Below are 27,388 nucleotides of genomic sequence, written 5' to 3' on the forward strand. Positions count from 1 at the left end.
AAGGTCTTGGGGTAAATTGCTTACTAATTATGGATCCTAAATGAAACTAAGGGTTAGTAGAAACCTTAGGTAACGGCACTAACTCTATAGATTTAAGGAATCCCTGTTCCATTTGCGGGTGAAGGAGTACGTGATTGCACGAGTGAAGCTCTTTCATGCAAGGTTGTCACAGGGCAGAGTGTGACAGAGGGAAGTGTTTAAGGTAAAATGGAAAATAACGCAGGTGTGTGTCTGTGTGAGGATGTGTAAAGGGCTAAGCATTGGAAAGCCCAGGTGATGCTCCCCAGGAGCAGTCAGACAAAAGTGGTTTTTAGGCAGTGGTGGGCATCAGTACCCAGCTCAGTCCTAGTGATCACTTTGACAGGATCCGAATAGAAAGGCTCATCGGAGCTGGAAACACTTGCCATAAGTCTGGGATATTATCAATGCCATACCTTCCATCTCATCTCTATAAAGTTATACCCTTGCCGTCAAAGTTTACAGTCTGAAGACTATAGTTCCTACAAGCTGTTCCAGATTGGTAAAACAAGAGAGAAGAAAGATTATGACTGGCTAGGCCTTATGTGGAATAAAGAAGAATTTCTAGGGGGCACCTGGCTGGCACAGTCAGTTAAGCATCCAACTCTTGATCTCAGCTCAGGTCATGGTTTTAACAGTTTGTGAGTTGAAACCTCACGTTGGGCTCTGCTCTGATGACACAGAGCCTGCTTGGAATTTTGCCTCTCCTTCTCTCTGCCCCTTCCCCACTTGTGTGCATGCTCTCTTTCTAAATAAATTAGATTAGAAAAAAAAAAAAAGAAATTCTAAAGGTATTTTCTCCTTCCTAGGCCCCTAAGGAACTAACTTGTCACAAATAGTATTCCAGAAGTCCCTTCCAGAGTGCCAGGGAGATGTTTGTCTGCCTGGAATTTCAGATGATTACATAAAACATGCATTTATCCATTTTACTCCTTTAGACAAGAAATCTCAATCCATTCCATAGCTCTCCAAGAATCCATATTTCCTAGTTTTTTTTTCCTTTTTAAAAAAATCATTCTACTCTTTACTCATTAGGTTCTATTTCTTCTTCAAACTGAATTTTCAAATAAACTTAAAATAGCCAGTGGAGCAGGACTAGTTATACAGAATTATGAGGTTGGTTAACCTTTTCTTTGTCTCTCTTTTAAGTCACCTGCTGTGATATCTTCAGCTTCAAAAGCATTTGCTGATGATTGTTATAGATCTTTGGGAATGTAAATATTATAGTTTGTGCAGAAAAACATAGAAGTGGCAAGGAAGGGAATCATGGTGGGCAACCAGGCAAAAAAATCTCCAGGAGATAGGTTTTCCACTGATGGGGAGGAGATGGAAGTTTCTCAGGATCCCAAGTCAGCGAGGGATTAATGTGTCCATTAGAAAAAGTGTTCATGCCAAGCATGGTAAATCAATGGCACTGACCAATTTGCCTGCCTAGAAGTTGTTTCTTTGGTGGCATATGAAAGGGGGTAGCCTAGAAGGAAGTACCTTCTCTCTGCCCCTTCCTACTTGTAGGAAGGGTTTGCCATAGAGACAGCCTCTCAGCAGGCTTCACAGCGGATCATCCTGGTTTATGTCTATCTTCTTGGTGAGTTTGACTATTGGACATGGACGTGAGTAGTAGCTCAAGGGGCTTAGGTACTAAATCCAACCCAGTCGATAAAATTCATAAAACATGTATACTTCTGTAAGTGGGCCAGCACATTGGCAAATCATAGAAAGCTCACAGGACATAGATGGAAAGAAATTTTGTAGGTGACCAGAGTTAGTTGCCTTACATCACGTTTACTCTTTGTATCATACACTCAAGTTGCGTGGTGAAAATATGGCTGGAATATATAGAATATGTGGATTCTAGCATTGCACGATTCTATGGAGCTGGAAGCATGAGGAAATCCTGAAGTGAAAGCAAATGTGCCTTGCATAAGTCAGAACGAATTAAACTGGCCTTGCTTCCATCTAATGAATACATCAAAATGCCTGTTTCTGGCTGCCGTGTACATCAGCTGTGGGCAGTGATTAATTCCTGGCCTCTGCTACTTCTACTCATGCCATAGAGGAGGAGGGATAGCATCTTTACCCACTGCAAAGTAAGACATACATAACAAGGCTAACAAAGCACCGTGGGTCAAGTTGCAGCAGGAATGATGGCAAGTACATGGGAATGAGTCAATGCGGGATTAGAACAAAGAATGTAATTCATGGAAACCTCTCAAATGTACATGTCAGGATGTGCTGAACAGTCGACTTGAGTGGATTTGTAGCAGCATGTGAAGGTGATTTACATAAATGTGAACTCATGCCCATAAAACAAATGGAACTTGCAAATTTGCAGCCCTGTACATCATGGAAGATGTACCCAGAAGCAGCCACCATTTCTAGTAAACTAAAACCATGACTTCTTTTGACTACTGTTAAACATTTAGTGAACTCCAACCATGCACGGCTAAGACAAGACTGGATGAGCCGGCCTCTCTAGTGGAGTTGCCAAAGGGTCAAGTCCATGCCCCCTGCCATCTGGGTGAAAAGATTCTGCTGTTGCAAATGAGGGTGGTAACCTGAGTCAACTCAACTGGAAGAGTTTTAGGAACATGGAAGCATTACTCTGAATCTATCTGCCTTCTAGCAGCCTATTTGATGTGTCCACCTATTAATGTCTTGCTCACACCTCAAATTCAGTGAGTATCCCCCACCCATCCAACCAGCCCTCTCTCCTGACTCCTGTTTCCTAATTCAGCCACGCTGTGACCAACCTTTGATGCTTCCTGCCACCTTCTCCCCTGCCATAATTTTAAAAAGTTGCCAAATCATGTACATTCTTCTTCTGAAGCATCTCTGGAATTGACCGATTCCTTTCCATTCTCAAGTTCAAGCACTCATTACCTGTCATCCAAACAGAGCCATCAACTCATAACCAGCTCCTATCCTCACCTCTTACTCCTCCAGTCAAGTCTATGTATTTGACATTTCATCTTCCTAAAAGTCTCTATAGCTACACCATTCTCTTACTCAGAAAACTTCAGTGGTCACTCCCAGCCTTCTATTTCAAATAAAATCATTTAAAACCCTTAAGCTACTTTCCAATCATATTCCCCATTCATGTCTCAAAGAAGCTACACCCTAGACCAAGGCTTCTCAACTTTGCCTCTATTCACATATTGGACTGGAAAATTCTTTGTTGTGGGACCTGTTCTGTTCATTGTAAGATGGTTATCAGCATCTCTGTCTTCTACCCACTAAGATGCCAGTGGCACTCCCTGCCAAGTTGTAACAACCAAAAATGTCTCTAGATATTGTGCAAAGTTCCTGGGGAACAAAATCCCTGCCCCAGACAAGACGGGTCTCCTTGGTTAGCAAGATACATCTTAGGCTTTCCATGTCTTTGTGTGTATTTGCAGTGGTTGGGAGGTATGTTGGGATGTCCTCCCTACCACCTTTATTCAACTCATACCCTCATTTAAGGTTTATCTAGAAAAATTCCTGTCATCAAAGTCTTGTCTCTGTTTTAACCAGGCTCCCTGAATTGAGGTATTTTCCTTTGCCTTTGGATGACAATAGCAATTTATGTGTTTCTTAAACCATGCATCTTATTTTGACTGTTTTCCTTGAATTTAGCTGCTAACAACATACGCAGAAGCATATTTTTGACCCACTAGCTAAACGTATAAATATTAATGGCATGACTTATATAAGCTACTCTCTATTCTGTTGGAACTTTACTTCCCTAGGTGTTGTTTGGGTTATTTGTTTTCTTTGGCATTTTTTTAAATTTTTATTTTTTGCTTCTAACAAATCTATTTGTAGGGGTGCCTGGGAGTCTCAGTTGACTGAGTGTCCGGCTCTTGATTTCGGCTCTGATTGTGATCCCAGGGTCATGGGATTGACCCCCTGTGGGCTCCAAGCGGAGTATGGAGTCTGCTTAGGATTCTCTCTCTCTCCCTCTGGCTCCCTCCCTGGCTCACAACACACATGCATGCATTTTTTCTCTCTCTCTAAGCACACACACACACACACACACACACACTTATTGTAGCTTTTTGTATGAAATTTTTCCAGTATGTAAATACTACAAATAACCATCTTTATGTAATTATCTCAACATCACTGACAAATGCATTAATGTGATGTTCTCTTAACAAATGAAACAGAAAATAAATCATAGCGTCTTTACAGAGAGAAAAGGAAAAAACCAAAAAACTGGAGTCACCTGGACCTTAGAAACTATCTGGTCCTTCCTCTGCCCCTTTACCTGAAGAAACTGGAATCTTGGAAGGTAAATGTCCCAAAGTGGGAGAACTAGTCGATTACAGACAAGACAAGCATCCCGAGCTCCTGCTCAGAATTTAATGCACTAGACTAGTTGTGCCTTATGTGAGGCCCTTGGGGCAGCATCTTGTGCAGCACTCAAGAACTTGTTTGAGGGGTGCCTGGGTAGCTCAGTCAAGCTCCAGACTCTTAATTTTAGCTCAGGTCATGATCTCACAGTTTCTGGGATGGAGCCCTGTTGTCTGCACAGAGCCTGCCTGTGATTCTCCCTCTCCCTCTCTCTCTGCCCCTCCCCTGCTCTCTCTCTCTCTCTCTCCATCTCTCTCTCTCTCCCTCTCTCTCAAAATAAATAAATAAACCCAAAAAAATAATAAACTTGTTAGGAATGCAAATTCTGGGCCCCACCCCAAGCCTACTGACTTAGAAACTCTGGGGTGGGGCCCATCTATGTTAGGTCTAGTGCCTAAGTTCTCAAACTCCTATGCATAAGAATGACTCAGAAGATCTGTTTAAATACAAGTGGTCCTTTACCACACGCAATGTTGGATGAAAGGTAAGCTGTTATGGGCTCTCAAGACCGAACTGTGAAAGGCAGCTGTGCTCAATATCAAATTAACAACTTGACCTATTTCCTGGAATTTACAACTTAATACAGATTCCTCTGTTGACATAGTACAAATTTCATTCTACTTGAATCACTGTAATGTCTGTTTCATCTTCACGAAGAGAGCATAACGGATTTGCATCAAACTTAAGATAAAAACCCACTAGACTGCATTCAGCTCTGATTTTTATCATGTACAATAGGGTGTAGACATTCCAAGCATAGGGATATGAGAGAAGGGAAGTGTAAGCATGTTAAGTTTTTGTCTTATTAAGAAAACTGATATAAATGCAAACAAATCCTAAGCATTTGTGGAATGGTTTGTTTATTTCTCTTAAGTTTATTTATTTATTTTTAGAGAGACAGAGAGAGAGAGAGAGAGAGAGAGAGAGAAAACCAAGCAGGCTCTGCACTGTCAGCACAGAGCCGGACATGGGGCTCAAACCCACAAACCGTGTGATGACAACCTGAGCTGAAATCAAGAGTTGGATGCTCAGGCAACTGAGCCACCCAGGCACCCCCAGAACGACTTGTTTAAATACAACTATTGAATATATAAGGACAACCACTAAAACAAAATAACTAGAATATATATTTATAAGCCGACAGAAGAAAAAGTAAACACAAACATATCAGTACAGGAAAGGACAGGAAAGAGAGAGGAGCACGGAAAACAGAAAACATGAGTATACACAATAATGATAAATAGTCTCCTCTTCAGACATATAAAAAATTACATACAAAGATAGAGAGTGGGGGTGCCTGGGTGGCTCTGTCGGTTAAGTGTCCAACTCTTGACTTCCACTTAGGTCATGGTCTCAAGGTTGTTGAGCTCAAGCCCTACATCAGACTCTGTACTGACAGTGTGGAGCCTGATTTGGATTCTCTCTCTTTCCCTCTCTCTTTTTCTCTGTCTTCTCCTCCCCCCCCTCAAAATAAATAAATAAACTTTAAAAAAATAAAGAGACTGCAAGGAGAAAAAAAACATATACTGGGTAAATAGCAACAAATCACACACACACACACACACACACACACACACACACACACTAAAACATCATTGTCATATTAGTGTTTGAGCAAAAAAGAGGATTATTATATTTGATAAAGTGACTATCCACCAATAAGTCTGAACAATCATTAACATGAATACACCTAACAAGAGATCACTGAGACATACAGGAAGAAAGTGCCACTGGAAATACAAGTAGAAATGGACTATTTCCCCATCATTATGGAGACTTACACACACTTATTTCAGTAATCAAGGGATTACACAGATGAAAAGTGTTTAAAGGTATGGAATATTTGAATTATATAATACTTTGAATTGTAGAATGATGTAATTAACAGGCATATAAATGCACAGAATTTGTACCCGATGAAGAACAGATATACTTTCATTTCAAATAGTCATGGCATATTTACAAAAATTTGCCATTATATTAAAAAAATTGTTAATGTTTATTTTTGAGAGAGAGAGAGAAACAGAGAGAGAGTGTGAACAGGAGAGGGGCAGAGAGAGAGGGAGACACAAAATCCGAAGGAAGATCCAGGCTCTGAGCTGTCAGCACAGAGCCCAACGCAGGGCTCAAACTCAGGAACTGTGAGATCATGACCTGAACCGAAGTCGGACACCCAACTGACTGAGCCACCCAGGCACCCCCCTTTATATTTAAAAGAAAAATAATATATCACATGTTTTCTGAACATGATTGAATAAAGTTAGAAATTAAAAACAAAACAAAACAAAACAAAAAAAGAAACAACCTCCTCCCATAAGAACAAAACAATGCAAACAGATCAACAAATATCCAACTGGACATTTAAAAAGATTCTTTTTGAAAATCTTTGAGTTAACACAAACTACTTAAAATTTTTTAAAAATACAAGAATGCTACATACCCCAAAACCTATGGGCTTTGGCAAAAGTGGCAACCAGATGATATTTTATAAACTGATGCACACATCATAAAACAAAGATAAAAAGAATGGTAAAAAATGAACCATGTGTTCAATTCAACAGTCTTGAGTAAGACCTAAAATGATGATACATTTTCATCGGCAAATTGTGGAAATTATAAATAAATTAGCAAAAAGTGAGAATCACCCATAACACCACTATTATTATTCTTTCCTTTCTTGTAGCTGTAACACACATAACAAACAATAAATAACTCAGGCTAACTGATCCAAATTGTGGCATGCTCTCACGGTTTCTGGGCTGGATTTCCCCTTTGATCTCAATATCACCAGACAGACTCTTTTAAAGTGAGGACTCTGGGAGTAAAGGGAGTGCCTTCGGTTCTACACGTGCATGTGCAGGTGGTGTGTGGGTGTGGGTGTGTGGGTGTGTGGGTGTGCACGTGGTTGGGTGTGGATGATGGGCAAAATGTGCTTCCTCCTAAGTCCCTGTCAGGAATACAGCTTTTCTTTTGAAAGAATTCATCAAAGGAAAATAAACGGTTCGTTTTAGCAGATTTTCCAAAAAGATTTCAGTGACACGAAAATTTTGTGATTTGGCTTGCAAAATGATGTGATGAAAGCCGAGAGAGAGAGAGAAATACATATATCTAATCTATAAGGAAGTGATGGGAAAAGAATTCCTTGGAATCCAATGAGGGGAAATCGCTTTGGACACTGAGATTATGTAGAGGAGGTTTTCTTATATGATCAACCCTGACAGAAACATCACCAATCCTCTGTAAAAGAGCAAGGCCACTCTAGTTTGGCTACAAGTTCCAGGAAGAGCCAACTCCTTTGGCCAGTGACGCCATTTTGTTCAGCAGAAGGCCTCTGGGGTGCCTAATACGGTTCTTGTTTGGGCATTGACCCTACTAGGAGGTATGCCAGGAGATTACAGTCTTCTCTCACAAAGAACGAGAATAAGAAATAACTAGCATGTCCTAACAAGCTGTGAAATCCTATTCTTCTTGCCCCCTGAATAGAGTCCAATGCCCCAAGATAAAGGAAATCCACTCTGTAATCTGATAGGTTTGTTACTGAGCATTTTGCCAAGGACAACGCCTTCCCTTCACGTAGTGCCAGGGTCCAGGTGCATAAACTCCAACCTTATAAACTCCAATACAAAAAAAAAAAATACCAAAAAATAATAATAAAACACTTTGGCATTTAGTACATATGATATTACACGACAGGTAATGCCACGGGTTTTCTCAGCAAGGGTGGAGGAAAGCATGCTTACGTCTCTTGCACAGACACTGCATTGGAGGTCTTTTGGCTTGATTGCTAAGGTCAGAGCACAAATATAGAAATCTAAAATTAGTGTACTGTAATTGTTCTCATTCTCCCTCACCCCACTGCAAGCTCTTTGAAAAGAGTACCTTTGAGTCTCCAACACACATCATAGTTTTAGGTACTGGATGCTTGGTGAATGTTTCCAAAATGAGAAAAGGTGATTTTCTTCTTCTTTTTCTTTCTTTTTTCTTCCTTTTTTTTGGGGGGGGGGTGGGCAGAGGAAGCATAGGGGAGAGATGAACAAATGTTTTGAATTTGAAGTAAAGACCATCTGTATTAGAAATTAAAAGGGGGCACCTCGTGGTACTGTCAGTTGAACATCCAACTCTTGATTTTTGGCTCAGGTCACGATCCCAGGGATGTGGGATCAAGCCCCGAGTTGGCTCTGCACCAAGTATGGAGCTGCCTGGGATTCTCTCTCTTTCTCTCTCTCCCTTTGCACTTCTCCCTCACTCTCACTCTCACTCTCTCTCTCTAAAATAAAAAACGGGGTACCTGGGTGGCTCAGTCAGTTAAACGTCAGACTCCGGATCTCCACTCACGTCATGATCTCACAGTTCGTGGGTTTGAGCCCTGCCTTGGGCTCTGCTGTTTACAGCACAGAGCCTGCTTGGGATCTCTCTGCCTTCCCTCATGTATGTGCATGCTCTCTCCTTCTCAAAAAGAAACAAATAAACATTTTTTTAAAAAGTAAAATAAATAAAAAGAAATAATGAAAAGAAAAAAGAAAAGAAAAATTGCTACTACAAATACCAATATATATATAGTACTTCAAAAATTATAAAGCACTCTTACAAAAACTATCTCCTTTTAAATCTCACAAAATTCAGTCTTTGTTCTTATTTTCCAATGAGCAAACCAAGGCTCAAAGCTCAAAAGTGACTTGAATCTAAAATCTAGAATTCCAAACTTTTGTACCTAGAAGCAGGTAACAACCACTCAGAGGAAGTTCCTTGAACACAGCTTTAAATACCTGTTGGCTCTGAGTTCAGATGGATTGTGCCCGGCTATTAGCTGCTGTCGTTGGTGTTGACTTGTTTTTGCTTTCCCCCCACAACAACCCACAACTAGAATTCAACTCCTCTTTGAGTTTATCCAAAAGAATTGAAAAACCCATTATAAGCAACGTGGACTTTGCAGAAAGTTTCACATGGGAGGCCAAGTCCGGGTTTTTAGCACACACCCCACAGAAGACAGCATCTAACTTATCTTTCAGGTCCTATTTCTTGAGTATTTTTTTCTCTTACCCCGTGCCCCACCTTCACTGGGAGTGTCCAGTGAGATTTGACTTTTTTTTTTTACCTCCTGAAACCATTCAGATGCTAACCAGAACAAACGACCATGTGGTTAGGAAAACGCTCCTTGTTAGAAATGGGCAACTTTGTAACTGCACAGACTTCTTTTTATCTGATATGATAACTATGATGGACAGACTCATAACCTCCTGTGAGTAGTTGTTACGTACCTCTAGGTACAAGAGTCTGGGAATTCCAGACTCGTTAAAGTAAACATTTCCAACTTTAGATTCTCAAGCAAGTTCTTCAGCTCCGTATTTTTGGCAAGCATGGAGCTGGTTTCAGCAGGCATTTATTTAAAAAAAATTTTTTTTTAATATAATTTATTGTCAAATTGGCTAATGTACAGCGTGTAAAGTGTGCTCTTGGCTTTGAGGGTAGATTCCCGTGGTTCATCGCTTACAGACAACACCCAGTGCTCATCCCAACAAGTGCCCCCCTCAATCCCCTTCACCCTTTTTCCCCTGTCCCCCATGCTCCCCCACCCCATCCACCCTCAGTTTGTTCTCCATATTTAGGAGTCTCTTATGGTTTGCCTCCCTCGCTCTCTGTTTGTAACTATTATTTCTCCCCTTCCCTTCCCCCATGGTCTTCTGTTAAGTTTCTCAAGATCCACACATGAGTGAAAATATATGGTATCTGTCTTTCTCTGACTGACTTATTTCACTTAGCATAATACCTTCAGTTCCATCCACGTTGCTGCAAATGGCAGGATTTCATTCTTTCTCATTGCCAAGTAGTATTCCATTGTATATATAAACCATATCTTCTTTATCCATTCATCAGTTGATAGACATTTAGGCTTTTTCCATAATTTGGCTATTGTTGAAAGCACTGCTATAAACATTGGGGTACACGTGTCCCTATGCATCAGCACTCCTGTATCCTTTGGATAAATTCCTAGCAGTGTTATTGCTGGGTCATAGGGTAGTTCTATTTTTAATTTTTTGAGGAACCTCCACACTGTTTTCCAGAGTGGCTGCACCAATTTGCATTTCCACCAACAGGCAAAAGGGTTTCCGTTGGAAAAAAAGACAGTCTATAGTAAATGGTGCTGGGAGAACTGGACAGCAACATGCAGAAGAATGAAACTAGATCACTTTCTTACACCATACCCAAAAATAAACTCAACATGGATGAAAAACCTAAATGTGAGACAGGAAACCATCAAAACCTTAGAGGAGAAAGCAGGCAGCAACTCCTTTGACCTCAGCCGCAGCAATTTCTTACTCAACACATTTCCAAAGGCAAGGGAATTAAAAGCAAAAATGAACTATTGGGACCTCATCAAGGTAAAAAACTTCTGCACTGCAAAGGAAACAACAAAACTAAAAGGCAATCGACACAATGGGAAAAGATATTTGCAAATGGTATATCGGATAAAGGGTTAGTATCCAAAATCTATAAAGAACTTACCAAACTCAACACCCGAAAAACAAATCATCCAGTGAAGAAATCAGCAGGCATTTAAACAGCATGGCCAGACTGGTTTTACAAATGGCACTAGCCAAGGGGCGCCTGGGTGGCTCACTCGGTTGAGCATGACCTACACCCAGGTCATGATCTCCCCTGCTCATGGGTTCAAGCCCTGCATCGGGCTCTGTGCTTACAGCTCAGAGCCTGGAGCCAGCTTCGGATTCTATGTCTCCCTCTCTCTCTCTCTCCTTCCCACCACTCATGTTCTCTCTGTCTCTCTCTCTCTCTCTCAAAAATAAATAAACATTAAAAAAATTGAAAAACAAAACAAAACAAAAAGCAGTAGCTCCAACCTGCCACCTTGTTTACCTGCGGTCTGCTGTCTCTCCAAAAGGGGGAAATTCTTTCCTAGTTTATTCTTATAAAAGACTTATTTGCCTTGCAGAAAGCCTCAGCATAGGACCACACACTATGTAAAATGGTGAGAGGGGTTACACACAGTCCTGCAAATCAAGAGAACAGACAAGGCATATACTCAGACAACAAATAAGGCTGGATTCTTGTTTATCGGACACACCTTGTACCTTTGCGTTTTCCATTTTAAGTAAATTCCATATTGCACACGGCTTCATGCAAATCACTAGCAGGAAATAGCAACCTAAACACTTTCCAAATCATGCCAGCAGGAAGGTTCAGGATGGCCTTGTTTCAGTACAGAAAGAGTAAGGAGCAGAGGGAACTTTTTCTTCCAGCAAATTTAATCCATTAGCCCGTCAGAAGGGGTAAAAAGAACTCTAGTTCTGACCCTCTGTCCTAGGTGAATATTGCAAATAGCACTAACTATTGAGGTACTTGTATCTCCTTCCTCCACCTCTTTATTGTGAAAGGAGCTGTTTATACAAGTAGCAACAGGATTTAAAAAAAAAATGAAGAAGACGAAGAAAAAGAGGAAGAATTTTGTTAGCGAGCTTCTCCACTAATTGCTTTATTTGGCATTCTCCTGTCCACTTCTTTTTATTATCCTACAAAATGGTCATAAACTTATAGAATGCTTTAGACTAGCGGATGCCTGAAGGCAGAGCAGTTTCTGTCGGCCCTGGTGAGCCCAGAGGGCCTAATGTGCACAAATGTGCACAGACACTCGAAATGGACCCGCTTTTAAAAGACTTTACATTCAGATGTCAAGCATGAGCTGGGGGAAAGGTCGAAATTCAGAAGAAAGCCTCATTCCCTTATCTTGGCAAATCTGGGCTCACTTCAGTTAAACCTTACATGAAGACTCCTGTTTGAATAGTTGAAGTTAGTCTCGAAATAGAAGGGAGAAGTGAGCTGTAGACTGAGGCCAAAGTACATACTGTATCATCGAACACAGTTTTTTCAATAATTACATCCTCGTGCACTTTTTATTTTTGCTTCTTGAATAAAGTCACTCAGATGAAATTAAGGAGAAGGTGCTCCGATGCTTCTTTCGGTTTCTATGGCAACTCTGGGGCATCTCATGCAGCTGCCTCATTGACTAAGCGCGCCAGAGTGATGCAGGCTGCAACTTTAGGCTGATCCTGGAAAAGGCGGGGACGAATGTTGACATTCAGGCCACCAAAAGAGCTTAAGGCAGGACGGAAGAAAATCTCTGAATTGTTGATTCGACTTTCCCTCAATGATTGCCATCTGAGAGCGCTTTTGCCAAGAGTGTTTTGTTAGGGATGTGTATACACTTGCCTTTCACACCTCGCTGTTGGTAAATAATCTGTTTTTATGGGTCTGTGTCTAAACGCCTAATCCAGCCATTTATAGATTTTGAAAGAAACTCTTACAAGCCATTTAGTGGAACGCTCTCCAGGCTCAAATAAAAGGTTGCTTAACTAGCAATTTAGATGTAGAAGTATAGTAGCAAAGATGTGAAAACCAAAAGCCAAACTAAACTACACAGCGTGACTTTGGTTCACTTGTTTGTTAACCAGGAGTGAAGTCAGACGCTTGCCCAAGGGGTGTTTTCTGCGCATGCGTCAGGATTGGGGCGGCGCTAAGGCAGGTGCTTGCCCAGACCTACTAACCTCAGCGGGGACTGGGGTTAGAGCCGTCGTTCAGCACGAAGAAGGGGAAGAACAGCATCCTTGGGGGCGAAGTTTCGACAAAAGCAACCTCAACAATTCCCAGTAAGCTGTTGCAAACATATTTGAATCCATGGCGACATCCCTGAAAAAATATTCAGCGAAGTGAAGATTTCTGTATGTCGAGGGCAAGAACTGTGTCGTTGTCCAGCGCCTAATGCATCGGGAGCACTCGGTAACTGGCAGCTGTTATTATACATACATTGCTTTTGTTGCAAACTCAACTACTTTTCACAGTTGCAGGACAAAATGAATATCCATCTGCACTGCTCGTTTTCTAAACTATGATCTAATGAAGACAAAGGCCACATAGAAAACTTCGAATAACCAGCACCAGGTAATAACTCCTCCATAAATGTTTGGTCAAGTTGAACGGAATTTTCGAGAAGTCAAAACCTTTAACAGCCTCAACCTCTTGGAACATAATCTCAAACCTGAAATTAAAAAAAAAAAAAATCTCTGAAAACAAGGACAGAAATCATAAAATCCCTTTATTCAAGCCAGACTTTTGTGTCTCAGCTCACCTTTCTGGTTTGCCGGGCATTCTGACCTCAGTCGTACAGTCCTTATAATGGATTATCTTAGTCCTGGACACAGCGGATGGGAAACAAAAGCCTAAATGATGTGAAGGGACTCTGGCAATGGACAGAACCGCAGCTGATGATTTAATGGACAAAATTTAAAAGCACATCCCGCCAGACAGAGCAGCACCTATTAGCCTGTTTCCTTGGAAACATTAAATAATACATCTCAATTTTTTTAATAAGCAGGGAATTGTATAGTCTTTTAGAAAGCCCTTCCTCCAAAACAATGAATGCCCTGAAGGCAACAACTTGCAGTTATTTGGAGAGAGCCATTTAGGTGTAATTATTCATCATTATTATTCTTATTAGTTAGTAATAATCCTGTGTTGAATTTTAAACTCCTCCCCTTCCACATTCTTCTTAATGGCTCTCTCCTTTCCTTTCCCAGAATCCTACTCCACTACCTTCCAAACTAGATGACTAACTCATCCCAGTGTGCCCAGAAAGGTTCCAGTTTTAGCACTGTGATGCCTGCCTCCGGGGGAAGCCCCTCTGTCCGCCACCCCCATCCCCCGCCCCGGGAAACCAGGACAATTGGTCACCCTATTCTAGAAGCAGGTACTGTGGTAGAATTATTGACTCATGGCTTACAGGTGTTACCTTGTAATTATGTAATTTTTAAAGTTATTATAATAATCCTCATAGAGTGGCTCAAATCATCAGGTCACTAGAGTCCTTGAGCTCAATTATTTTGGAAAAAGAAAAAGTCTGTTTTGTTTTTTTTTTTGAAATAAGCTGATCATGGAGCTGGTTCTTAAGGTACATGGAGCTAGCCTTCATTTATTTACGTATGTATTTATTTAAATTTGGGAAGCAAATCTGACTGACTTAATCTGCTTTGCCAGCTCTAAAATGGAAATTTCTAGAGGGAAATTTGTTTTCTTCTTTGCAAGTAGGATCTGGGGAGCCGCTGCTTCAGCAGGCCAGGATTTGGAGGTTTTGTTTGTCACTGAAAAGAAGGCCTAAGCAGAAAGACTCTGAAATCCCACCTCTGCCTTTTCTTTTGGTATATATATTTAATTAAAAAAATTTTTTTTTTTTTTTTTAAGTAGAGGTGAGGCACACATAGCATTCAGCTCGCTGCCTGGAGTTACCATTATATATCTTGCTTAGTGAGGCCAGTCACCAAGAGGATCTTGTTACACCTTTGGCTCCCTGAGTGGGAAGAAAGCACAGTGTATATAATGTGGTAGGGTGCCCGTAGCTTGGTTAGTACCAGAGCTTTGTGGTTTCGCCTGGAGACAGGACCGAGCAATTCCTAGTTAATGGAAACTAATCTGAAGTTTGAAATTTACCCAGATCCCACAACCAATGCTTAAATTTGTTGTTCCTCTACCCTTTGTGAATTGTTCCATCTCTCCAAGAACTGGATGAGAAATGGAGGAGCAGGTTATGAAGGAGGTGGAAATCCTGGGCTCATGTGTCCCGTGTGGAGAAAAGGAATGCATTTTCATCACCTAGGAACATAGAAACTAAGAAGCAGAAAGGCCTTGGGTTAAATGGTGAAACTTGTGCCAAGAATGCCTCCAAATGGAAAAGCATAGAGTAGTGATCAAACAAAGACCAAAAAAAAAAAAAAAAAAAAAAAAGCGCACAGCCCAGTGCTCAATGGCCTCAGTTTACATCTCAGCTCTAATACCTAGTTGCTGTGTGTGCTTGAACAAGGCACTCAACCTCCCTGGGCCTGGTTCCTCGTTTCTTAAATGAGGATAATACCACTGCCTACTCCATAGAGTTGCTGTAAGGATTAAATTATTTCATACTTACAAAGAATCTAGAACCATGCTTGAAACACGGGAAGTGCCCTGTGAGTATTTGTTAAAGAAAAAATATTAAGGAGCAACCCGTATTTCAGACTGCGGATTTCCTCAGTATTTCCAATCATGAAGAAACAGTTAAGTTATTCCAAATCTGCTGGAAGAAGTGGCATTTTCTCTGAGACTGCCTATCCCTGGTAACTTTGTGTCCTGAAACAGTATATAGGTTAGTGGATTAAACTGAGTTGGGAGGCGGTTAAAATCTGAATTCAAATACCATCTCAGCAATTCATTAGCTTTAAATCCAGCCTCAGTTTCCTCTATAACCAAGGTTGGTAAATTACAGGCCATGGGCCAAATCTGACCCACCAGTCGTTAGTCAAGTTTTATTGAAACACATCATTTATTTTCATATTATCTGTGATTGCTTTTGCGCTACAAGAGCCGAGTTGCATTGTTGACACAGATTCTCTGTTCTGCAAGGCCCAAAATATTTACCGTCTGGCCCTCTACAGAACAATTTTACCAACTCCTGATTTATAATACAGGAATAATAGTATCCTAATCGGCCAGGGTTGGGGGGGGGCGGCGGACAGTGAGATAATATAGAAGGCAGAACCCTACACATGGTTCAGGCTCCATAAAGGGTAACTATATCATTAAACAGAGAGTCAAAAGCTAAAGCTTATGAATTTGTCAGTTTTATCTGCTCCTTTGTTTTCCATCCTCTCTCTACCTACGACATTCTGTCCAAAAACAAAATATGAGCTTGACTTCCTCTAACTTGGATTAAGTTCATCTGCCACTCCACCACACCTCCCTGTTTGGGCAATTTCTATGGCTCTATTCTTCCCAAAGGTCAGGATTTATGTCCTATTGTTTGGAAACATTTGCTTCCGATCTCAGCAATTCTACAGCAATCACACAGGAAGCCCACAGACTCTTGCACGAATTTGTCCTCAATTTTTAATTTTTTATTTAGAAATAATAAAATAAGACATAATATATAAAAATATGTACAATCCATGGTTTGTGCAGTACAATAGGAAGACTTTTAGATACAAAAAGACGGCAAATGGGAAAATAATAGTGATCACGATTGTCAAAGGCCGGGATTGTTCAACTCGCCAGAGCCCAGAGCTGAAACCCAACAGAACTAGAAAAAGAGATTCTAGTCAGGAGTTGGGAGGTGCCTATAGAACACTTTTATTTTTCACCTTAACATTTATTAGACCCAGAGTGAAAAAGAACTCACTCTGCTTCTCAGAACAAGCTTCTTGCCCTTACTGAGCGGCTTATTATAAAACATGAACTGACATTTGTTATTCGCGAGGGTAACATGATTTGGGGGGACGGAGTGCATCAAACAGACATCAGGGTTTGGGATGGAAGTTTACAGGGAAGAAAGGAAGTGAGGAGAAAAAAAAATAACGCATTAATAGGTGTGGTTTTTTTTTTTTTTAAGGTAAAACAGACTTTCTCCGGGAATTTGGAAATGGCTACAGTGCTATAGCGACATCCTTACAATGTCTGATTCAAGTATACTTCTTAGAGGGATAGAAAACTATTCTATTCTCAATAGTCAAAATAGAATTCACTTTGTCTATCTTTTATTTAAAAAATAGGATAGCCAGGAATCTATGCCTCCTCCCAAAAATATAATGCCCAACCAGACACGAGCAAAAATTCTTTAAAAGGGAGCAATTCCTAAGTAAATTCAACGGGGGTTTGCTTGCAATAGAGAAGCAACACCTAGCTGGGAACAGACCCCAGATATTCACGGCGAATCTCCTCTGTCTTCATTCTAATGACATATGTGCGCTAATTACAGAAAGGAGACCCAGTCAATAAGGACAAATGTTTTGAAGGTAAAATGCAACAAGACGTGTTGTGCATTACCTGCGTCTTGGCTCTTGACAAAAAAAAAAAAAAAAAAAAAAAAATTGCCATTTAAAGCTTGTAATTGTTAAAAATACTAATAACTAGAAAAAGCTTTCAAATGAACAGTCCATGCTGAAATAAATAACAGAACATAGCAACACGAACCTTATAAGGCTGGTAAATATTTGCTAAAACCATGCTAACCGGTAGCATATAGGTACTCGCTCTCAGAAATTACGGAAATTATACTTTCTATGGCAATTTTTTTCCCTTTACAGACTTCTATTTACATTTGGCTTTAAATATGAAAATATCTGATAAACTTTATAAAATGTACACTTTAAAAACATAGCTTCTGCAAAATTTTCTTGGAAAAGAAAAAAAAAAACAAACCAAAAACAAAAACAAACCTGTGCACCAGAAATGTTAGATTTTTTTTTCCTTTTTTCAGAAAGAAGTTGAAAGATTTCCCTCCCTCATCCTTGCCCCCAGACCCACCCCCTTTCAAATATCTCAAGTGTTTTTAAGTGGCAGCACTGTGTGTTTGGGAGGAACCTTCTCAGTGGTCACCCCCATTCTCCATCGCATCTTCCTTTCATTTACATATCACCGAATACTCTTTGGTTTGATTATTTTCCTTTGCAACATATCGAAATAGCAGCAGCTGGAGCCCTCAGTATTCACTCACTGTCAACAGCCAAATTGTTCCCTCTTCTGTCAATCGTTTTGTCCCATCAACCCCAGTTCCTCCAACTCTCTAAACAACTTTCCAAACCTGCCTTTACATTTGGATTTAAAATAGCATCCACTTGCTTGACATCTCTGTCTTGGTTTCGGTGAAAAGAACACCAGTTTTCAAACCCATCGACTTTGAAGGCTGAGAACAGCAGAATCTGTCATATTATTGCAGGCACAGCTTTCAGAGATGGCTGTTCAAGAACCAGAGACTATCACACACATCAATTTACAAAATACAGGATTCCAGAACAAGCTATTTTTTAATGGCATACAGGGATATAATACCATAAGAGAGTTGATTTTGAGACTCCAATTAAAAAGAAAAGTCAGCACCCCCCCCCCAGAATTCACACATAAGGAACTTTAAGCCAAAAAAAGAGTTCCATTATTGAGTTAGAGCAAGAGGGAAAAAATAAAAGAGTTCTGATCAGCCAGGCAGGAGAGACTTCTCGAAAACAATGTGTCCTTAGTAACCTGCTCTCAGGATCCACAGGCTAGAAGGATCAGCTCAGACCCAACCCCAGGGGTGCATATATAAAGGAGAAGTAAACCTTGTAGTTCATTATCTCCTCTACTTGTGGCCGCCTTATATTTTCTATGGCTCTTGTTGACCCTAAAATACTGCGATATTTTCATTCCTACCCTCTACCACTAAAAAGAAAGTAACTCTCCTCTCCCTCCTGAATACTTGAGCTGATGTACTACATCAGAAGTGGCTGGTCCACATCTCGCTGGCTCCCCCTTTGGCATCTATCTGCAGCTTCCCAGACACCAGGGGACTTGCTCCACACAGACCGATCGGAAGAACCAGCCTAGAGGCCAGCTGTGGCATCTTCTCAAAGGCAAAGTCAAGCTGGAAGTGTCCTGACAGTTGGGGCAACGAATTCAGCCACAAGGGTTTAACCTTATTTATCTTTCATGTTGGACGGCTCAGCCTTGAGGATGCCAACGAACTCCAACCCAGGAATACATTTTGGAATGTGCAAAAAGGGGAAACCCAGAAAAATCTAAGAGCACATCGCCATCTCGCACCTTATGCATTAGCCTGGCCAGCCCTACCTCGCAGGAAAGAAAAGATATTTAATATTGTGTATGTGTGAATTTTACTTCCCCTTTCTTCTTTCTCCTAGCATACACAAGTTGCATGAAAGAACAAAACTGAAAAAGCACTACACTTCCTAGACTCTGTGTGTATGATGTTCTATTTTCTGAATAAGGTGAAAAAGGAAGGGGCAGTTCAAGGTCTTGCTGAGGTTCAAAGTTACTGTCTCTTGATTTCAAGGCAGCCACGGGGCTTTTTATCCCTTTTAGTATAAGCTCCACTGTGCAAAAATGTGCATTATCTTTGGTATTTATTTTAGGTAGTCTAACTTAAAATTTGAGATAACCCATTAACATCATGGAAGAAAAAAAAAAAAACAAAACAAACAAACCCAGAGGCTACCATTTGGCTAGTGTTACATAATGCCCTTATGTAACCAAAGAGAGAGAGAGAGAGAGAGAGAGAGAGAGAGAGGAAGAGAGAGAGAGAAAATCAATTCTAGCAAACAAATTACTGGCCTCAAAAAAATCAGGCTCTCGTTTTGGCAGCTCTTGGCAAACACTTGCCACTTTGAAGCACAAATCATGAGCTTTCAACAAAGTTCAACACTGACTTTTAAATTACACGAAAGAAAAACTACACAACAACAAAAATACAATTTGTGTTCATGTAGTTAGCAGCTTTTCAAAAATTAAGGCAGAGTCTTGCCTTTGTTATGCCATTAAAAACATTCTTGTTCCCTAAAGAGAAGCATTCTGGATTAGTCAAATACCCAACCAAGGCTTGCCTGCAAGTTCAAGTTTTGTAAAAACACAAAACAATACATAAAGACCCCATAACTTATTCTACAACATGTATGTGCCATTGGGTCACGGGGGTGGGGGTGGGAGGGGTGGGGAGGGGGAGGCACGTTGAGTGCTTTATGTTCATCTCCGAGCTTACAGTCTTTCTCTGAAACCATTGTACTAGCCTCAGTCCCTTGTGGCCACTTGCCTTGACCCACCTCTTCACCAGTACCGTCGTCTGAATAACTGTTTTGGGCCTTTGACCAACAGACTGTAGTTTAAAGTAAATATTCCAGAGAAGGAAGCAGTCATATCTCCGACTCTCGCCGTAAGGGCCTGGGCTCTAGAGGTACACTTGCCTGGTTGTGAAGGTCTATGTCAGGGGGTGTGTCTGTACTAGTGCTTTCCGGGACTCCGTTTTCACTGTCATCTTCCTCTTTGCTTGTGAGGGCAACTTCGTTTTCATAGCAAAATGAATTAGCATTTGAGAGGATATATTTCTTTTCTGCTAAGTCTCTGGCACTACAAAGGGGAGTGTTGGGCACTTCATAAGTCTTGTGGAACCTTGAGTAGTCCACTTTGTAATAGTGCTTCTCTTCAAAGAGTACAGGCTCATAGCGGTGGCCCCAAAGGATTTCATTGGCCAGATATGAGCTACGGCACTGTGTTGTCATGGCCGTGGCTTCCACCATGCCTTCCAGTATCACAACAATTTCAAAGTCTGCATTGTCAATGTCCTGTTTACTCAAATCATATAAAGGACTATCTTCATCTATTTCATGGACTATAGTGATGGGGGACACCAGAAATATGCGATCAATTCCACTGTCAAACCCAACGTTGATATCTATTTGATCCAGGGGGATGTACTCCCCTTCGGAAGTAATTCGGGATTTGAGCAGCTGTGCTCTCACGTGAGCTTCCACCAAATGGCTTTTCCGAAGATTGCCCACCCGCCACATCAAACACAGTTTGCCATCTCTCATGGCGATCACAGCATTGTGACTGAAGACAAGAGTCTCGTTTCTCTTCTTTGGCTTTGCCATCTTTGCCATGACTGCGCCAATGATAAACGCATCAATGATGCAGCCCACGATGGACTGGAACACCACCATAAAGACGGCAATTGGGCATTCGTCCGTGACACACCTGAAGCCATAGCCGATGGTTGTCTGGGTCTCGATGGAGAAGAGGAAGGCAGCTGTGAAGCTGTTGACCTCCGACACACAAGCTTTGCTCTCTTTAGATGCATCCAGATCCCCATGGAGCAAAGCTATCAACCAAAACACACAGCCAAAAAACAGCCACGAGAGAACGAAAGCCAGACAGAAGATAACCAGCATCCATCTCCAGCGAATGTCCACACACGTGGTAAAGATATCTGCAAGGTACCGTTGTCCCTTCTCACCCACATTGATGAACTGAACATTACAGTGGCCGTCTTTCTTCACAAAGCGGCTCCTGCACTGTTGTCGAGTGTGGACCTTACTCTTCCCATTCCCAAAGCCATTTGCAACCGCCATGGTGGCCAACTTCATCCCGTCTTCTTCCGAAGAGACAATGCTGTAGCGGTTGGTTCGCACACTGCCCATCGCTTCTGCTGTGGACTCCAGTGCTTCTGCTTTGGAAAACAGTCTGAGTTTTTGCAAAACCCTTTGGAGAAACAGTTTTGAATGTTCAGTGAGGACACACACACAAAAAAACAAGGAGAGATGGGGGTCTCCGGGAGCCTTGAGGTTCTACCAAGGTCTGTCTACTGACATGCAGCACTACCTTAGTCACTCAGCTGACATCCAGGGTACATGTCCTGAAAAAAACCAAACAGACAGACAAAAGACATTATTCACTAGAAAACAAGTCATTATTGAAGGGTTCTACTCCCTAAGGCAACATGTCCTAGCAGGATACAGTCAGAGATAGAGAAATACACTCTGCATTGAATAACAGGAGTTTTCATTTCTTTGTACCCTAAAAAATATCTGTATTATACAAACAAAGTCAATAAACATAGAAGAGTTAGTTGTTTGGAACAGCCTTTCAACCAACATTTCAGGTCCTTTTCTCCCTATTTTTTTCCAGCAATCTAGGAGATTCTATTTTCCAGATAACCTCTCTTATTCTCTCTCTTGCCTTCTCTACATGCTAGGGTCCCGAGTTACTAAGCAGGAGAAAGGCTTGCTAAGACCAAAGTTTGTCGCCAGGTTTTGGGAACTCAAAATGTCTAGAGAACATTTCATATAAATGCAGAACACTAATATTAATTTGAGTTGCAGGCGCATTATGGGAGAATATGGGAGCCCTTGATGACACGGTGGAAAGCAGAAGGCACAGACTATTTTGTTTAAATGATAAAACTGAGTAGACAGCCCTTATGATGATCTGAAATCGGTCCCAATTTCTGGAGACTGTTTGGACTTGCTGCATCACTTCACACGCTGCAAGCAGCCACTTTGCAGAAATGCCTGATAACATCTCTGTTAGTGCAAGTGATTCTGACTTGAAGGCGTAGGTTTGCTCTGGGGGATAAAGAGCGAGTCTGTTGCCTAGCAATGAGTCCTGAAATTCTCTGGAGATGGGACTGCCATGTGTAATGACAGGCTAGGAAGTAAGCACCTTTGTGCCAAAGGACCAGGTCTTTAGCGAATTGAGATAAGGCAGGAACTCATTTCATGTGGGTCCAATTCTGGGTCTTCCCAAACAGAGACAACTTTGTAGGAGTAGAGCATAATTGTCAGTTTACTTTCACTTCGAGCGCTCCTGTTTGCTATATGTTCCCATGGAGAAGGCACTCACCTTTACCTAATGTGAACAAATAGTAGTTTTTCAATTTTTTCCTCTTGCCTTATCCTAACCTAGGTAAAAACTATCTATTTAACTTCCCATCTTCACTCCAAAGAAAACTATTTTTTTCCTTGACCAACAAACAGAAGTGTAAGATAAAGTCTAACATGTTTTCTTCGCCACATAGAAATTAACAAAACTAATATGGCATATAAAAACCAAAAGCGATCCTCCACTTGTCAAACAACCCAATCGATCTCCTGCAATAAAGGGGGACAATGAAAACCAGATGGCAAGGAGCAGAGATTTGCTGCAGCCCTGATCATGAGGACTCCACTTTTTCTTTCCCCCCTCCAAACCACATTAAGATTTAAGTGGTTAACAGAATCAATCTCAGCCAAGCCAACTGCAAAAAAAAAAAAAAAATAAAGCTGTTCATGTATCTTGTTTTGGTACACCCCCCCTAAAGAGAGGCAAGGTGTATTGTCTTTGAAAATGCCTCGTTACAGGCTTTTCGCTTCTCCCTCCTTATCCAAGTTATTATGCAAGAATGTGCCCCAACACATTTTTCCTGAGATTAGTCATCTGTGAAAATTGCAATGTGTGTTACATTTTGGCAGCTTTTGACACCTAAATGATGCCCGATTTGAAAGTGCCTTTGAATTACTTTATAAAAAGAAGTTACTGTGCCTTCCCAGTCTTCCACCTGCTTCAATGTTTTGTCTGCTTCCCTACGAAGTTTGTACTTGGACAAAAGGAACAAGCCTCCTGTTCCTCAGGGTTCTAGGTCCTGGACATGGAAAGAATTGTTTTAACAGTGATTTCAGATTATTGGGCTCATGTGAAATTGCCAAGGATTTCTACACAAAACCAGATAGGGATAATAATATAACAGCAGATACAGGTGTACTTTCCAAAAAAGGGGGATGGGGAGAAAGCTCACTTAAATAGTGCTTGTATCCTTGAGCTCTGAATGACTTCAGAATCTTATATTATGAGTTGACACCAAGAAGTTCCCTTTTCATGATTCAAAACAAGCCTTCCATCTGAGTTACCATTAGGGACCACGAGTAGACAGTTTCAAATTTCTTCTGACTTATTTCTTCACTCTTTCCAGATTAAAGCATAACAACCATATGAAATCTAAAGACTGAATTACGATCTTCCAAAAATCCTGACCCCAGGACATTAGTTCGAATTCCACAAAACACAATACCAGCTTCCTACGGATAGCTTTCTGCATTTAGAACTTGAAAACAGCCTGTATTGAGCGACTATTATTGTCTTATTTCCACTGTTAATGACAGAATTTGTTCCACATGCAGAGCATCATTTAGAAATTTTACCCTTCTGCCTGCAAAGGAGAAAAAAGATGGTTTGTTTTGTTTTGTTTTGTTTTTTGTTTTTTGGCAAAATGGAAGATTTTGTCACTTCGAATAGATATGCTCCAAAACAGATTTCTGTGTGTATATGTGTCTACACACATTATGTATATGCAGAGTTTTGGGAAACTGATCACAGAGCAAAACTCTAAACCTGCCACAGTTTGCTAGGGTGATTGTCTTAATATTTCATTATGATGAATGTCCTTTTTACTGACCTACTCACATGCCCAACTGACTTTACGCAAGCAGAAAACTTCCTTGCCTGTTTTTCTCTCACTGAAAATCACCGATTCATGAGTGTCTAGAAAAAAAAACTTTCATTAGGAACAGGGCTTTCATGCAACTTTATTGTAGACATACATTCAAAATTATTGTGTGAGAAACATTCAATCAAGAGTAGAGGAGATCACTAAGTGATGTGACTCCTTGAGGGGTACAATTCAGGAGAATCCATAGTTGATCTGATGTGTAAATTCCCCTCTGAGCCAAAATATTTCAGGCCCTGATGTAAATTTAATAGATACAAATAATCATTTTACCCAGGCTATAACCAATGAGGTAGAAAGTATTTCTGGGAAATTGAGAGGCTACATGTGGTGGTGTTCATGTTAAGACTATTTATAGGCTGAGCCAAAATTAAGCATAAGCAGTGGAAAAAAATAGTTCAGCCGTTTCAATCTTAGGTAGATGTTAAAGAGAGAGAGCACTACAGATAAATTCAAGGTCAAGGAGATAACACTGTATCAATGAGTGAATCTGAATCGTTTTTACCATATGGGAAATACTTCCAAGATGGGTTATAAAAAACAGGAAAAATATAATTATGAAGAATAAATGTGTCCCATAATAAGGTCCCGGTGAACAGTGGATAAGAAAGTTTCTAACTAAGGACAGGAAATAAGGATAGGTAAAGAAAGTGTGCTGGGCTGAAAGAAAGGTCTGCTAATGAGTGTTTAGAGCAGTTATTCCCCAGCTGACGCCATATAGACCAGCCTGAGTGTGCTCAGGGCACATGTTGCTATGTGAGCACAACTGCTGGCAAAGCAGCCTCTTGGAAGCTCAGTAAACAGAAGGGAGGGGGAGGGGAAGTAGGGGAAAGGCAGAGGGATATGCATTTATCTATGTGAGCACTCTACCGTTTATACTCGGCAATGCACGTAGCATCATTCAGCATTTGCAAATGCTGAGAAATATACACATTTGGTGAGATAAAACCTGCAACAGTCTGTCAGTTCAGGTAAAAATGTGGCCCATCTTTCATGCTTACGGAAAAGTTATTCAAGGACTCTACAGCTAACCAGAGATTCTACAGCTGGAGCATCTAAAGGTAGCAGAAATACTGTGTGTCCTTAAAAAAAAAAAAAGCCAAATTCACAAGCGTTTAGAGCAAATATTCCTATGGATGCCAATAACATTAAAGAAAGTGCCACCAAAACCTGAGGGGGAGGGGTTAAAGCAAAGTTAAATGACCTTGACCCCAACGTTGACCCCTCTCACCATCCTGGAAGTAATAGCTCTTACTCCTGAGCCTGGAGACTTTTCAGATATTGGCAAATATAAATAAACCACTCAGGGGTGGGGGAGGAGGGGAGCTGAGAAAAAGCTAATAAGTGTACAGGTAATATATAGCAGACACAGGGCAGTGGTTAGTGAGAGGAAATCTGACAGCCTTTTGATTATTAATGTGAAAAGAAAGTAAGTGGTAAAAGTCAATACGCATTCTTTCATACCTAAAACACGTTTTCAATGCCTTGTTTCCTAACAGGTAAATTCTGAGCTTATGAAAATCCCCAGGATTCACAGCGGTATCCTAGTTACCATCCTACTGCTAGGCTTATCCAGACACAGACATTAAACTGCCCTTTTCCTATCTCGATTTTTTTTTTTCAATTGTCATGACAAGTCTATGTTATGATGCAATCCTTTTGCAGAAGTCATTTTGACCACTGTGCTTTCCTGAAATCACCCTGTCTTCAACTTAGGTATTAATACTATTATTACTAAGAATAATACGTTGCTTAGGACAGAGTGACATATGATGTGAAAGTTTTGCTGTCTTCGGGCTCAAATCCAACGCGGGCTCGCGCTCTCTTTCCCCAGCAAAGCAACTTTGAGAGACGCTCGCTCGGTTTGGAACTCGAGGCTACACTTGAAGCAATGACAAAGGGAAAAAAACAAAAAAAGCAAAAACAAAAACAAAAACAAAAAAACTCCAAGGATCAAGACTACTGCTGAGTCCCAAGTTTGCCAAGGTTTGAGACCAGTGTTCTAGAAGCACTCCCCACCCCCCGCCTTTTTTTTTTTTTTTTTTTTTCCCCTTAGAGCGAGAATCGAACACAGGCTCCCTGGCCCATGTCTCCAAACTCAGTATCTCGCTACAGCTGGTGCATTGGAAGTTATGAGCACACACAGATGCTGCAGAGAAATCTGTTTCTATTGCTCAACTGTTCCAAGCATGTCTCAGTATTTTTAGCTCTGGGGATGTTCTGGTGCGCACACAAACTCCATAGGCATGATCTGGGACTCCGCAGCGTGGGTAAGCGCTACAGCAGCGTGACAGCTGGGCACCTCTGGAGCAGCGGGGCAGGGTAGGGTCGGCGACGGCGGCCCGAGTCCACTCCCCCGGACACACAGGCAGCGGGAGACAAGGAGGGAAGAAAACACACAGCAGCCCTTACCTGTTGCTGGCGCAGGAGCATGGGGACATGGAGTGGAAGTGGGGGGTACAGAGGCATGTAAGATCCAGTAGTTTGTAAAAGCGAGTGAGCCAAAGCAAACCAGAATCCCCAAGACCCAGCTTGCCGGCGCCGAGTGAGACTGTGCGCTGGCCAGGGCTCTAGTGCGCTCTGCAATATCCTGGGCTCTTTTGAGATACCGGCCCGCCTGGCTCCGCCCTCCGGCCCCTGCCGGCCAATCGCGGCGCGCCTGGCCGCACGGCCGGCCCCGGGAATCGCGGCAGGGAGGGGAGGATGCTACACCCGCGACCCGCGGCGCTGCCAGCGAGGAGAACCTGCCGCCGCTTCCTCCCCCTCCGCCCTCCGAGCCGGGTCGGGGAGTCCGGCCCCGGCCGGGGGAGGAGGAAGTTGCGCCCCAGCTGGGACAGCAGCAGGTGGGCAGCTCCGCGGCCGGGCTTTTGCGGCCGCCTAATTGCAGCCTGGCGTTGGGATGAGCTTCCTTAGCCGTCTCCGAGCCCCACACTTCCCTTTTCCTCTGCTCGGTGGCTGCCGTGCTGTGTGCGTCCTCCTCGAGGGGCCCGCGGGGTGCCAGGGCCGGGCGAACCGTTTGCAGGCGGGGAGGATTGCATTGCGTTGCAGCCCAGGCGCACCTCCCTGTCCCCTTGCTCCCACCTACGGCCCCACGCCCCCGAATTCCCCGGCGGAGGAGCCGCGAATGCAATGGGGGAAAGGGACCGGGACGGCGCGCAGAACCCGGCTGGATTTTAGACGCGCACAACTTTTGCAACTGCAGAG

At 41.9% G+C, this 27,388-nt stretch overlaps 1 protein-coding gene across 1 annotated transcript; it reads right to left on the reverse strand.

Moving 5' to 3' along the window:
• Window positions 1–17,791: 17,791 nt before the first annotated feature.
• Window positions 17,792–26,752, reverse strand: KCNJ2 (potassium inwardly rectifying channel subfamily J member 2). The gene is made up of 2 exons (XM_047081500.1): window positions 26,597–26,752; window positions 17,792–21,559 (listed from the first exon to the last, which is right to left on the reverse strand). The coding sequence occupies exon 2, from the start codon at window positions 21,342–21,344 to the stop codon at window positions 20,061–20,063; it is 1,284 nt and encodes a 427-aa protein (XP_046937456.1). The 5' UTR covers window positions 21,345–21,559; window positions 26,597–26,752; the 3' UTR covers window positions 17,792–20,060.
• Between the last annotated feature and the right edge of the window lie 636 nt (window positions 26,753–27,388).

Source organism: Lynx rufus, unplaced genomic scaffold (assembly GCF_022079265.1).
Source record: "Lynx rufus isolate CCGP_SWC_20201006 ecotype Redwood Valley unplaced genomic scaffold, mLynRuf1.p SCAF_18, whole genome shotgun sequence".
Taxonomy (NCBI): Eukaryota; Metazoa; Chordata; class Mammalia; order Carnivora; family Felidae; genus Lynx; species Lynx rufus.